General features: G+C 53.9%; 1 protein-coding gene across 3 annotated transcripts; it reads left to right on the forward strand.

Annotated features, from left to right (window-relative positions):
* The first annotated feature begins 1,207 nt into the window (after positions 1-1,207).
* Positions 1,208-9,764, forward strand: SNX20 (sorting nexin 20). 3 transcript variants are annotated; one of them, XM_045988156.1, is made up of 5 exons: positions 1,208-1,313; positions 4,667-4,805; positions 5,998-6,104; positions 6,254-6,405; positions 7,731-9,764. In XM_045988156.1, exons 2-5 carry the CDS (start codon positions 4,708-4,710, stop codon positions 8,397-8,399), a joined length of 1,026 nt encoding a protein of 341 aa, XP_045844112.1. In that variant the 5' UTR covers positions 1,208-1,313; positions 4,667-4,707; the 3' UTR covers positions 8,400-9,764. The 3 variants fall into 3 exon arrangements, with proteins under 3 accessions (XP_045844112.1, XP_045844113.1, XP_045844114.1); XM_045988157.1 differs by lacking the exon at positions 5,998-6,104 and having other exon boundaries at positions 1,214-1,313; XM_045988158.1 differs by lacking the exons at positions 4,667-4,805; positions 5,998-6,104 and having other exon boundaries at positions 1,239-1,313.
* Positions 9,765-11,819: the final 2,055 nt, after the last annotated feature.

The raw sequence follows: 11,819 nt of genomic DNA on the forward strand, positions 1-11,819 counted from the left end.
TCGCATCCAGTGTAGGGGGGCGTCGCAGAGCACCTAAAAGTCACAGGTGCTGCGGTGGTGCCTGGGAACACCAAGACCACAGCCATGGGGGTGGGGGGAAACGTTTGCCGTATCCAGCAGAGTCCAAAGCTATTCAGCAATTCATAATCTAAGACCCAGGGATTTCCTCTTCAGAAGAATGGGCACTTGGATAAATGTAGAAGATTATCCCCAGCAGCACTGATCACAATGGGCCAAACCAGAAACAACCCAAATGTGTATTCACAGACCAAAAAAAAAAAAAAAAAAAGGAGAAATAATGATGTATTCAATTAATGTAGCAACACAACAACAAAAGTGAAAAAACTCCAGCTACGCACACACACAAAGGGATGCATCTTATGCACAGAAATGTTGAACGAAGGAAACAAGACACCAAAGCTACAAACTCTACGCGTGGCTCAATTTATATAAAATTCCAAGGTAGGTACAATTAAGCTCCATTGTTTCAGGGTCTGTTCATGGGTTGTCATTTACAAAAAAAAAAAAAGCAAAGAAGGGACTCCAGTTAGAACTCTGAGTGGGACTGCCTCTGATGGGGAAGGAGGGGATCCTAGCTCAGAAGAGATACATGGTGGCCTTCTTGGCAAGGCTCTGGTTTGTTTTGTTTTGTTTTGTTTTGTCCCAGTCTCCTACCCTCAAGGTCACAAATACTCATGGCTGTGAATCATGTCACAGCCCAGAGCTCTGACTTCCCCGGTACTTTCTGTTGGGAGAGTTGAAAGCAGTTTTGCCCAGAGAAAGTCACCAAGTGGAACTGTGAGTTTACCCCATTTCCCTTCCATACCAGGCACTGGCTCTGATCCCTGCAGCTCTGTGCTCCAAACCTCTGTTTCTGCACTTGTCAGTGGAGCATGAAGACCCGCATCAGGCCTAGCTCGCAGGGGAGGATAATGAATGTTAAAGAGGGATAGAGGATGCTGCTGGAATGCCAGAGACTATCTGCGACTCTGCCGCACCGCCAAGCTCTTTGCAAGGCTGTGTGAGGCCCATCTAGATCCCTCAGAACTGGATCCCTCAGGGCTGGCCCTGCCTTGCCCCGTCCTGCCCCACCCCTGCCCTGTGAGGCCACCTGTCAGTGGGGTTCAATATACTGTCTGTCATCAGCCAATGGGCTGGGGCACCAAGAGCGGGTCACATAGCCTATTTCCTGTTTTCAAACGGGGAACTTAAAAGCAGCAGCTCGCAGGAGCCTGGAACCGAGAGGGGCTGAAGGCGGCCATGTGACACTCCCCCCGGACCCCTGGACCCACACAGGACCAGAGAGGCTTCAGGTCAGTGTTTGATCCCAACCTCAGTGGGGCTCTGCCCTCCCTGTGGTCTGAGCCCCCTCCCCCTGTGGCCCTCCTTCAGTACCTGTTGGCGGCAGGGCGGGGTAGGGAAGGGCTGGTGACAGCCTCTCTGTGTGGGGCTCTCCTTAGCTCACTGGGGTAGAGCAGGAAGCAGCTCCCCAAACTTCCATCCCCTCAATTCTTTTGAGCTACTTCTATGACCCCTCTTGAGGCAGGGGAATACGTCACCACACCTGCGTTTCTCAAAAAGTGGTGTCAGGGAACCCCTGTGTCAGCATAGCCTCTGGGCACTTGTACAAAATGCAGAATCCAGGGCCCATTCCCAGACCTGCCAGGTGGGACTCTCCTATGTCAAGAGCCAGGAAACCTGCTTGTTACAAGCTCCCAGCACCTGGGAGAGTCCCAAATGTGAGTGTGCCCCCCAGTGTCTGGGATCCCTCACTCTGATGGAAAGTCCTCTGCAGCCCCCTCAGGAAGGTAGCATGGGCTCTCAACGTGGCCCGGTATAGCCATCAGAAGAAGGCCTGGCCATGGCAGGCAGCCCTCAGAGGGAGGAGAGGCCTGGGAGGGAAGGAGCAGAATGTCTGCACACACAGCTGGACGGGGAGGGGGCTGGGAAGCTGCTCTGTCTCCTGGGCCAAGCACAGGACCCCTATCCAAGAGCACAAACATTTGTAGGATTTTCTGGTCAAATCTAGAAAACTTTGTTATACAGGGTATGGCCTGGGGAGAGAATTACCCACAAAACCCCATGTGTGGTTGTCCCCAAAGAGCTTTTGGAGTGACAGGCTGTTTTCCCCATTTCACAGATGAGGGGACTGAGGCCTAGAGAGGAAGGGGAAGATGACCAAGACTCGGTGCATGCACCAATGAATGAATACCTTTCTCCTTTTCACTCCCCTCATGGTGACTCCCAGAAAATCCTATAAGAGAAAACATAAAGGAACTGGCTTGACTGCTGAATTTGATTTTTATTCAAAGCCCTGGGTTCGTGCTCGGCTTTCCCAGGTCTTGACTGCTGCGTTCAGTCAAGGCCATGATTCCTGGGGTCTCACAGGGTCTCTGGGGAAACTGTGCCCTTCTTCTGACCTGGCATCAGCTGCCTGAACAGGACAGCAGAGCTGGAAGGGCTGGGACAACAGAGGCTTGCTATCACCCATTCTACAGATGAGCCAACTGAGGAGTTAGGAGTGCCCACAGGAAGCATTGGGCTTCCACGAACCTAGGCCACCCTGAGTCCATTAGGTAATAGAGCATGAAGACCACTCACTACCCCGCCTGGGCACCCATCAGGCTCTAGAGAACATGTCCCCAACCCTCCATGCCTAGTCGGCAAGATGAAGCCTATAGCCACACTTCTCAGTTGGGGATACTGAGGCCTGGAGATACTAAGTAACTTGCATACAGACCCACAGCTGGTCAGGATGGAAGCCCTGACCCCTTAAGGGGAGAAGCAGCAAATGAGGCATGCAGGCCCTAGTGGCTCAAGTGTGTGCAACCCTGGGCCAGCCACGCCCTTGCTCTGTGCCTCAGTTTCCCATCCATATAAAGTAAGTTGGAGGAAGGGTCCTGGAGAGACGCGCACTGGGCAACAGCACAGAACCACCAGAGAATGGTCCAGGGTTCCTTTCACTTGAGGAAGCAAGAGCTTTCCCCCGAAGGAGGAACCCTGGCCCCAGCTGACCTCAGCTCTCCCCAGGCCAGGCGTGCCTGGGGGGGTGGGGGGGCTGCAGCCGTGGAGCTGGGATGGGCTCAGTCACGCCCAGGGACAGAGGTGGGACTGTTACAGCAGCAGGAGTCCCACCCCTCAAGGCTATAGTCAGCAGAAGTGTTGAGACATGGGGCAGGTTCAGACACGGAGCCAGGAATAGGGCAGAGCGGGCCAACCAGAATTTGTGTCCCAGCTCTGCCCCATGTGCCCCTTAGAGCTCCCTCAAAATCTCACCCTTCTGATTTTGGATTTTTTTTTTAAGACTTTATTAATTTATTTGACACAGAGGGAGAGCAAGCATAAGCAGGGATAGTGGCAGGCAGAAGGAAAGGGGGAAGCAGGCTCCCCGCCGAGCAGGGAGCCCGATGTGGGACTCGATCCCAGGACCCTGGGATCATGACCTGAGCTGAAGGCAGACACTTAACCGGCTGAGCCACCCAGGTGCCCTGATTTTGGATTTCTGTGCCAAAGGGCTGCCCCAGCTGGTGACTCCATCCGAGCTAATCTTTTCATCATCCTATTTCTAGTTTGTCTCAGACGTGTTAAATTCTATTCCAATTTATACCTTAGTGGAGAGTCACTGATCTTCAAATATTTCCACAAGGACTATTATGTGTCCCATATCAATAGCAGGGACTACTTATTATACAGCGTCTGGTTTGTGTGGAGCCTGAGCATGGTCTCCCCAGCTTAACCCTCACGCCAGCCTCATGAAGGCAGGCTCCATTCTTAGACCCATTTTATGGGAAACTGAGGCACAGAGAACTGCTGGCACCCGGTCCTCTCTGTTCACGGGTCTGGGTTGCAGACAGAGTTACAGCATAATCTAGCTCCCTTCCCCCACTCCGGCTGGCTGCCCTCCCCCTGGCCCAGAGGAGGGTTCCACATGCGTCCTGACCATCACCTACGAGCCTTCAGATCGTAGGCAGCTCCAAGTCCTGGTTCCTTTATCATAAGATGGAGGTAAAACTCCTCCTGCACACAGACTTGGTTAATTGAGCGAGTGGGTGTTGAGGGCAGAGCGTGCGCACTGACACGTCACAGACTTGCAGCTTTGCTCGTGGGTTGGGCTCACCAGCCGCATCACCTTGGGCTAAACCTCAGTTTCCTCTTCTGTGATTGGGATTCACAGAAGATTTTTGTGGGTGTGAACTAAGGGGGTTTGAAGCACTTAGGTGCCTATGAAGTGTGTTTCACAAACCGTCAGTGTTTTCTTAAAGAGGGAGAGAGAGATGGGAAGGATACGTCCCCAGACCCTCACTTGGGGCACTGAGATTTTATTTACACGTGGAACATAAATGGGATATTGGGATGTTCTTCAGGACAGGCTGGCATCTTTCTCCCAAGTAATCCCTAAAGCCACTACCTTGGCTTGGAATCACTGCACTTAAGATTCAGAGAACTTGATCATAGAAGCATGGTAACAATAACAGAGGGCCTTGGACCAATCGGTCCAGCAAAGGGGCAGTAGGCCCAAGCCTTGCATGTGGCAGCTGGGCGGACGGCTAGGTGGGCAGGGGAGGGGTCAGCCGTGGGGACAATGACACAGATCCTAGCACCCCAGGACCCTCCTGGAACCCCAACGTCAGCGAGAACTCACTGTTGTCTTTCGTCCCCCTGGCAGCCTTGGAGCATGGCCAGTCCCAAGCATCCTGGGAGCCCTGGATGGACAGGACCCACAGCCAAGTGCACAGCAGGGACCAGGCAGGAAGCATCAGCCGCTGGCCGAGACCTCCCGTGTCCAGGACCCGAAGGGCACTTAGGTGGGCTTGGAGTATGGTCAGAGATAGAGATTGGAAGACATTCAAAAGATAAACATAGGGTCCTTCAATGGGTGCCACCGGAGAGGGAGCAGCTTTCTCAACTTGGCACAAGTATTTGATGTCCGTTGTTCTTCTGGGAGATGGTCCCAGGAATCATAGCAGGGAAGGGGTACATTGAGGAAAGGAGCAAAGAAAGAAAGGGCAGGAAGCCAGTATCAAGGGTTGATGACTGCTTTGGGCAACTGGGCTCGGTCCCAGCAAGGGTCCTCTGCATAGATAGAACATATCTCAGACTTGTCCCATCCAGGAGGCAAGGAGGCTAAGCTACTACTCACCAGCTCTCCAGTCCCATGCTTCATCCGCGAAGGGCAGCTCCAGAACAGGGTGATTTAGCTCAAGAAAGACCCAGCATGAGAGCCGTAGGTGCGTTCAGCAGGAAGCCAGTGGGGACATTTCTGAGCAGTGAGTGCCAAGCAGCACTGCCCAGCGCTGACAGTGTCCACCGGAGCGCCATCTCCTGGAGCAAATGTATTTACTCATTCAGGCAGTCATTCAATACTTCCCTATGAAACGTCTGCTCTGTCCTTGGCCCTGGTGGGAAAGGGACCAGCCCAACACTGCTGGCCCTCGAGTTTGGTGGGGAAACAGATCTGTGAAAAATAATTCGATATGTCACCCAAAAGGTGGGTAGGGACAAGGTGAGTGGCTCTACCTCTAATGCCAGGGGACAGTTGAAGTGACCTATGGCCTGGATCTGGAGGGACACCAATGGAGAAGCCCCACCAACCCCACCCCGCCCCAAGGCTCCATATCTCTTGAAATCACATGCACAATGATCAGTGCATTTCGGTGGGGAAGGAGGCTCATCTTTCCTGAGATGATCACAATGGCTCAGCACGTGAGCTCTAAGAGACACTGTGAGTTTTCCAGGCAGAGAGATAGGAGGGTTGCATTTAAGGCAGCATGTGCAAGCAAAAGCAGGAAATGTGGAAAAGGAGATGAGAGAGCGGGGAGGGGCCCACCACGCGGAGCCAGGAGCCCCGCATTTTCGGTAGCTCCCTCCACTGGTAGCTGATGCCTGTGCTCAGTCCCCAACCCCCACCACTGTGTCAGTGCCCTAGGGAGTACAGAAAGGTACAAGCCACCATCCCCGCTTTTCAGGAGCGTGGGTCTCACAGTGGCTAATCTGCAGGCCAGAAGAGGATGGTGCAACACACGCGTCCGCGTGTCGCAATGGAGAAAGCAGCTGGGGAACGCCGGGCTATTTCAGGTTGCGGGCGGCGGGATGGCTGCAGCCAGGTTTGCGGGAACCAGAGTCTCGGTGGGTGGAGCTGGGGAGGAGGCTAGGCACAGCGCTTCCAGATTCGGACTTCCCAGCCATGTCCCCAGACCCTTGTCCCCAAAGCGCCCTGACCTGGTGCAAGGGCTGACGGTTGCCGTCCCTCCAGACGTTCCGGGCAGCCCCAGCCCTAACTCCAGCATGACCACCGGGGAGCTGCAGGAGTACTGGCGGAAGGAGAAACGCTGTTGGAGGCGCGTCAAGCTGCTCTTCGAGGTCGCGTCCGCCCGCATCGAGGAGAGAAAAGTCTCCAAGTTTGTGGTAAGCTGAGATAGGGCAGGGAGGGCGAGCCTTTCACCACTTCCTTCTAGGCCCTGGGCCTCAACTTGCCCATTGTGAAATGGGCCGGTGCAGTCTGACCAACAGAGTTCTAAGGGAGACAACGGTCAAAAAGCAAGATTGCGCGCATGCTGGGTATTGTGTTAGGTACTGTGAGAACTGGAGAGCAGTGAGTCACGATCGCCAATCCTGAGAAGGAACTAGCCCAGATTTATTCCATGTCAGCCAGAACCAGCCATCTGTGTCCTTTCAACACAGTTTTTGATATCCCCAATCATTAATTATATATGCGTAAAGTAATGATAAGTAATAACAATCATCCTCTTTTTCTAGAAATCAGATCGCTTTCTAAAAACACGAAATCAGTATCTTCCAAAGGGAAATCAGTATCACGTAGCACAAAGAAAAGGTAATCCTGAAAGTAAATACAAGGAAAGCTAAGTGCTGCCATTAGATTCTAGCTGGTTGTGCCAGGGCAGGCCGCAACCTCTGGGCTTGGGGGCGCTGCTCTCTGTTAAAATGGGATTTGAGCCTGTGGTCGGGGCTCTGTTCAGGTCCAAGTAGGAGCAAGGCTCAACCTTCGTTCCCCACCTGGCCCCTTAACCAGAATCCCAACAGTGGGTGCTAAAGTGCTGACTGCAGGTTGAACCCAGTCCCCCATGGGTGCCCAGTGTTAACCCATTCCATCCTCACCCGGCGAGGGAAGTACCATGACTATCCTCTCATTTCATGGATGGGCACACTGAGGCCCCCGGTGGTGCAATTACCCGCCTAAGACCACACAGCTAGACCGCAACGGGGCTGGAATTATAACCCAAGGAACCGGAGCCCTTCATCAGGATTCTCTAACTGAAAGAGACGTGAAAACCAATCATTTCCTTACCATAGAACTTCACCGCCTGCCTACCACCCCAAACCATCTCTCACATTTCGCTCGCTGGGGAAACACAGCTCAAACCCAAGCTCCCTGAGTCAGGAACCCGAGACCCCGTTTTGACAATGGAAAGTCTGAAGCACCCCCAGGCCCCCCATGCCACCTGCTTTGGTGTTCCTGGTCCCACGAGATGCCTCCGAGCTGCTGGGTTTGTTATTCTCAGGTGGCCTCTTGTCACCGATCGCTTTTATAGCTCGGCAGATGCTGATGGCAATTTAACACAGAATTACATAGAACGATAACCCATTTTCAGGGTCTGCTTTAAATGATGATCATCATTATTTTTATTTGCCAGGGCTCACTCTGCCAGTGAAAAACCTCCCATTAGGATGTAGTCAAATGCTTTCTCTCTCTCTCTCTCTCTGCAACGCAGATGTACCAAATCGTCGTCATCCAGACAGGGAGTTTTGACAGCAACAAAGCCGTGCTGGAACGGCGCTATTCAGACTTTGAGATGCTCCAGAAAAACCTCCTCAAGACGTTCAGGGAAGAGATCGAAGACATCGCCTTCCCCAAGAAGCATCTGGTGGGCAACTTCACCGAGGAGATGATCTCCGAGCGCAAGCTGGCCTTCAAGGAGTACCTGACCTTGCTCTACGCCATCCGCTGCGTGCGGCGCTCCCGCGAGTTCATCGACTTCCTCACGCGGCCCGAGCTCCGGGAGGCGTTCGGCTGCCTGCGCGGGGGACAGTACGGCCGGGCCCTGGACATCCTGGTGCGCGTGGTGCCCCTGCAGGAGAAGCTGACGGCCCACTGCCCGGTGATGGTGGTGCCGGCGCTCTGCGCCATGCTCGTGTGCCACCGGGACCTGGAGCGCCCCGCCGAGGCCTTCGCGGCCGGGGAGAGGGCGCTGCAGTGCCTGCAGGCCCGGGAGGGCCACCGTTACTACGCCCCCCTGCTGGACGCCATGATCCGCCTGGCCTACGCGCTGGGCAAGGACTTCGTGTCGCTGCAGGAGAAGCTGCAGGAGAGCCAACTCCGCCAGCCCAGCCCCTGGGGCTTCACGCTGAAGGAGCTCACAGTCCGGGAGTATCTGTACTGAGTCCCTCTGGGGGGCAGGCTGGAGACTGGGGATCGTGGCCATGGCGGGTGGGGGGGGGAGGGGACACGGACTGTTGGGGGGTAGTGTTTAGTGGGAGGAGCCACTTGAGGCTTGAACTTGATGGGTGACACTTTGGACAAGCCTCTCCTCTGGTCCTCTATGTCCGCATCTGTGTGGATGGGAGGTGTGCCCCCACCCCCGGGGTCCCTGGAAGCCTTTGCCTGTGTCCTGGGTCCCTTTGATGTCAGACTCACTTCATCTGGAAACCACAAATCCAGCTGCCAAAGTGCCTGAGAGTGAGAGCCAGCTTTCTGACGTTTTCAGGGGTCGCTGGAGGGGGCGGTTTGCATTGCATGCTGTGGACAAAACTTAACCTTCCTCCAGACAGCTCTCACCAGCTGCCCTGTCTTCCCTCTCTGCTCCTGCTCCCTCAAGATTGCCTGCCAAGATCCCCACTATGGTCCTAACCATTCCAGCTCTTCTTTCTTAACGTGTAGACCCAACTTGTCTAAACAAAAGTTCACCCATGGCTCTTCAAGGCCAGCTTTGTCCCTGGGATGGGGTGTATGTTGCCCTTTCAAGGGTGGGAGGACTCTGGGCTAGAACGTCATCCTGTCACAAGAGCCTGTGAAACAAGGCGTTAGTAGGAAGGGTATTGGCCAACAATTCTCTGGTCGGGATGCTGTAACTCGGTGTCCAGGTGGGTTTTCATTTATAAGGCACGTGGCCCCTGACGAGGCTCCATGAGTTACACAGACATGGCCCCGTGGGAGGGGAGTGATACCCAGCGGGGTGAGACTGAACGCTTACCGCCTCCCCCATTTGAAGGACAATGTTCTTGGAACCTCTCTGATGGATTGGAATGCCCTTGACTGAAGTCTGCTGTCAGGAAAGGACACCAGGAGCCCAGAGTGGAGGGGAGACAAGACTGATAACCTAGGTTCAACACTGGGCTTGAAGTGGATGATCCAGGCTGGTTTGGGGCAATATGTGTTTGAGGCTGGAGGTCCCTGAAGACCTAAACCATCTGGCTGAGCTTATGAGAGTGAAATAAAGAGGCTGTTACTCGGTATCTTCGTGTGGGGAACCAGCTTGTCCCATGTAGGGATCCGGCTGGACAAAGAGACCACTGTAGCGGTGAACAGGCATTGACCAAACTGCACCAGAATGTGTTCAACAGCGACACCATGTGGCAGCAGCTGGAATGGCCCTACCAGGCTCTGCTCCGGAGGTGAGAAACCAGCCTGACACTTAGGGACAAAGAAAGCTTCCGATCTCTCAATTTATTCCGGGAGAAGGACACTTTGCATGGGAGATGTTGGACCTCTTGAGAGAGAAAGTTAAAGTGTTCTGTGGAAAAATAAAAGGCCGTGGCTCTCTTTGTAATGGTGAAGAAGACCTTCCTGACTGTGTAAGTCATTTCATCAAATGTAAAACGCCATCGATCTCAGGTGCCCCACACAGTCGCTCAGAAGGAAAAAGTGCCCAACACCGGCAGTTTAATAGGCGTGTGATATGTGTGTGTAGTATATAGAGAGAAGTTTTTTTAAAAAAGCCTATAATATGGGGTAGAAGGAACCCACAAGGTCATAAGCTCCACCTGTCTTCTCCCCATGCAGGCTTCTTCCCATCCACATGTCCCCAGCCAGGACCCAGGGAGCTCCGCGTGGGAGCACCATGCCAGCCTCACCCACTCCCAGGAACCCCACTCTGGGGGCTTGTGCCCTAAGCCTGAGGGGGCTTGTTCCCATGAAGGCCTCCTGTTGGCTGGGATCAGGTTACCCGGTGAGCCCCTGTGCCCGGGATGTGGGGCTCTTGCCTGATCCCAAGCCAGGATGGGAGGACGGGCACTACCACAGGCTACCTGTGCATGAAAACCCAGAGCTCCCCAGCACTTTCGTAGCCCAGCTGTGTGTCCCAGGCTTTCCTCATCACTGCCGGCCCAGCTCTGCTCAGGAGATATTCTTATCTCTTCTTACCGATGAGGACACAGACACCCTGACAGGTGAAGTGATGTACCCAAGGTCCCACGGTTCACAATGGGTAGAACAGGAAATTAAACTCAGATCAGTGTGACACTGCCCCACCCCCACCTCCCCAGCCTTTCCCACTGAGCCCGACTTTGGAGGGGAGAGGGGAGAGGAGGTACTAAGGATATGTTCCTGGTCCTTTCATCCTTCAGGGCCCTTCAAGATCATTTCACTCATCTCTGTTTCTAGGTGGGAAACAGACCTGGAGAAGGAACTCCCTCAAGGTCACACAGGGAGACAGGGAGAGCTCCAGCACCAGGCCTGGGATGTCCACCTCCAAGTGACATGGTCTAGAAGGCAGGACAGACAGAATAAGGGCTGGAATTCCAAGAGGCCATTGGGGGTCACCCACCCAGACCTGGGGGTGCTCCCAGTGTCTGGAGGCTTGGGCCAGGGCCGGCTGGCCTGGAGGCTGAGTTTGGGGTGGGCTCTGGAAGTTCCTTTGGCTGTAATCCACCCCGGCGCAGCAAACCCAGTTGCAATCCCACCTGCTAGTGGGGGAGGGGTACTTGCTCAGAGGCTCTCCAGATGCTTCCTGTCCCTACTGCAGCAACTCAGCCAAACGCTGCCTTCCCAGCATCCTCCGGCTCAGCCACACGCCCCCTCCCCTGGGGCCCCACAATGCCGCCACCTGTTCCATCATCCACTTGCCATTTTCCTTCCAGCAGTCCCCCTTACGCTTATGGAAATTTCTTTGAGAAAGAAACTTCCGATTACCACTCTAAATGGAAAATCAGAATCACTTGCTATAATTAGAAAGGTAGCTCTAAAAATCAACACAATGAAACCTATTTCCCTTAGTACACCTCACAGGCCTTTGTCCGCTACGGGCCTTGAACATGAAGCTGCCAGAGGTTCTTCGTTAAAAGAAACAGAGAGACAGGTGTTAGGGACCCGTCATCACCAAGCTGAGACTTGTCTTTGATTTACTCAGAAGGACTGAAAAATACCGCAAGAGGAAACAAGTTTCTGACCATGTGGACTGGATCGTTCAATGTCGTCTGTGCATTCTCCCCTCCTATCTGGGTCTTGCTCCCTGCAGCTGGGCCTGGGGCCCTGGTCCCCCAACCCCCAGCCCTGTATTCAGCCCCTCTGGCTTTCCAGCTCCTCGGTCCTGGGCCTGGTTTTGACTTTGATTGACATCCTTGGCTGGCTTGCTTTCTTTCTGTCTTTCTTTTTTCTTTTAAGATTTTATTTATTTATTTGACAGAGAAAGAGAGGAAAATCAGGGGGAGCAGCAGAGGGAGAGGGAGAAGCAGGCTCCCCGCTGAGCAAGGCGCCCAATTCCAGACTCAATCTCAGGACCCTGAGATCATGACCTGAGCCTAAGGCAGATACGTAAGTGACTGAGCCACCCAGGTGCCCTGACATCCTTGGCTTTCAACACCTC

Source organism: Meles meles, chromosome 19 (genome assembly GCF_922984935.1).
Source record: "Meles meles chromosome 19, mMelMel3.1 paternal haplotype, whole genome shotgun sequence".
NCBI lineage: Eukaryota > Metazoa > Chordata > Mammalia > Carnivora > Mustelidae > Meles > Meles meles.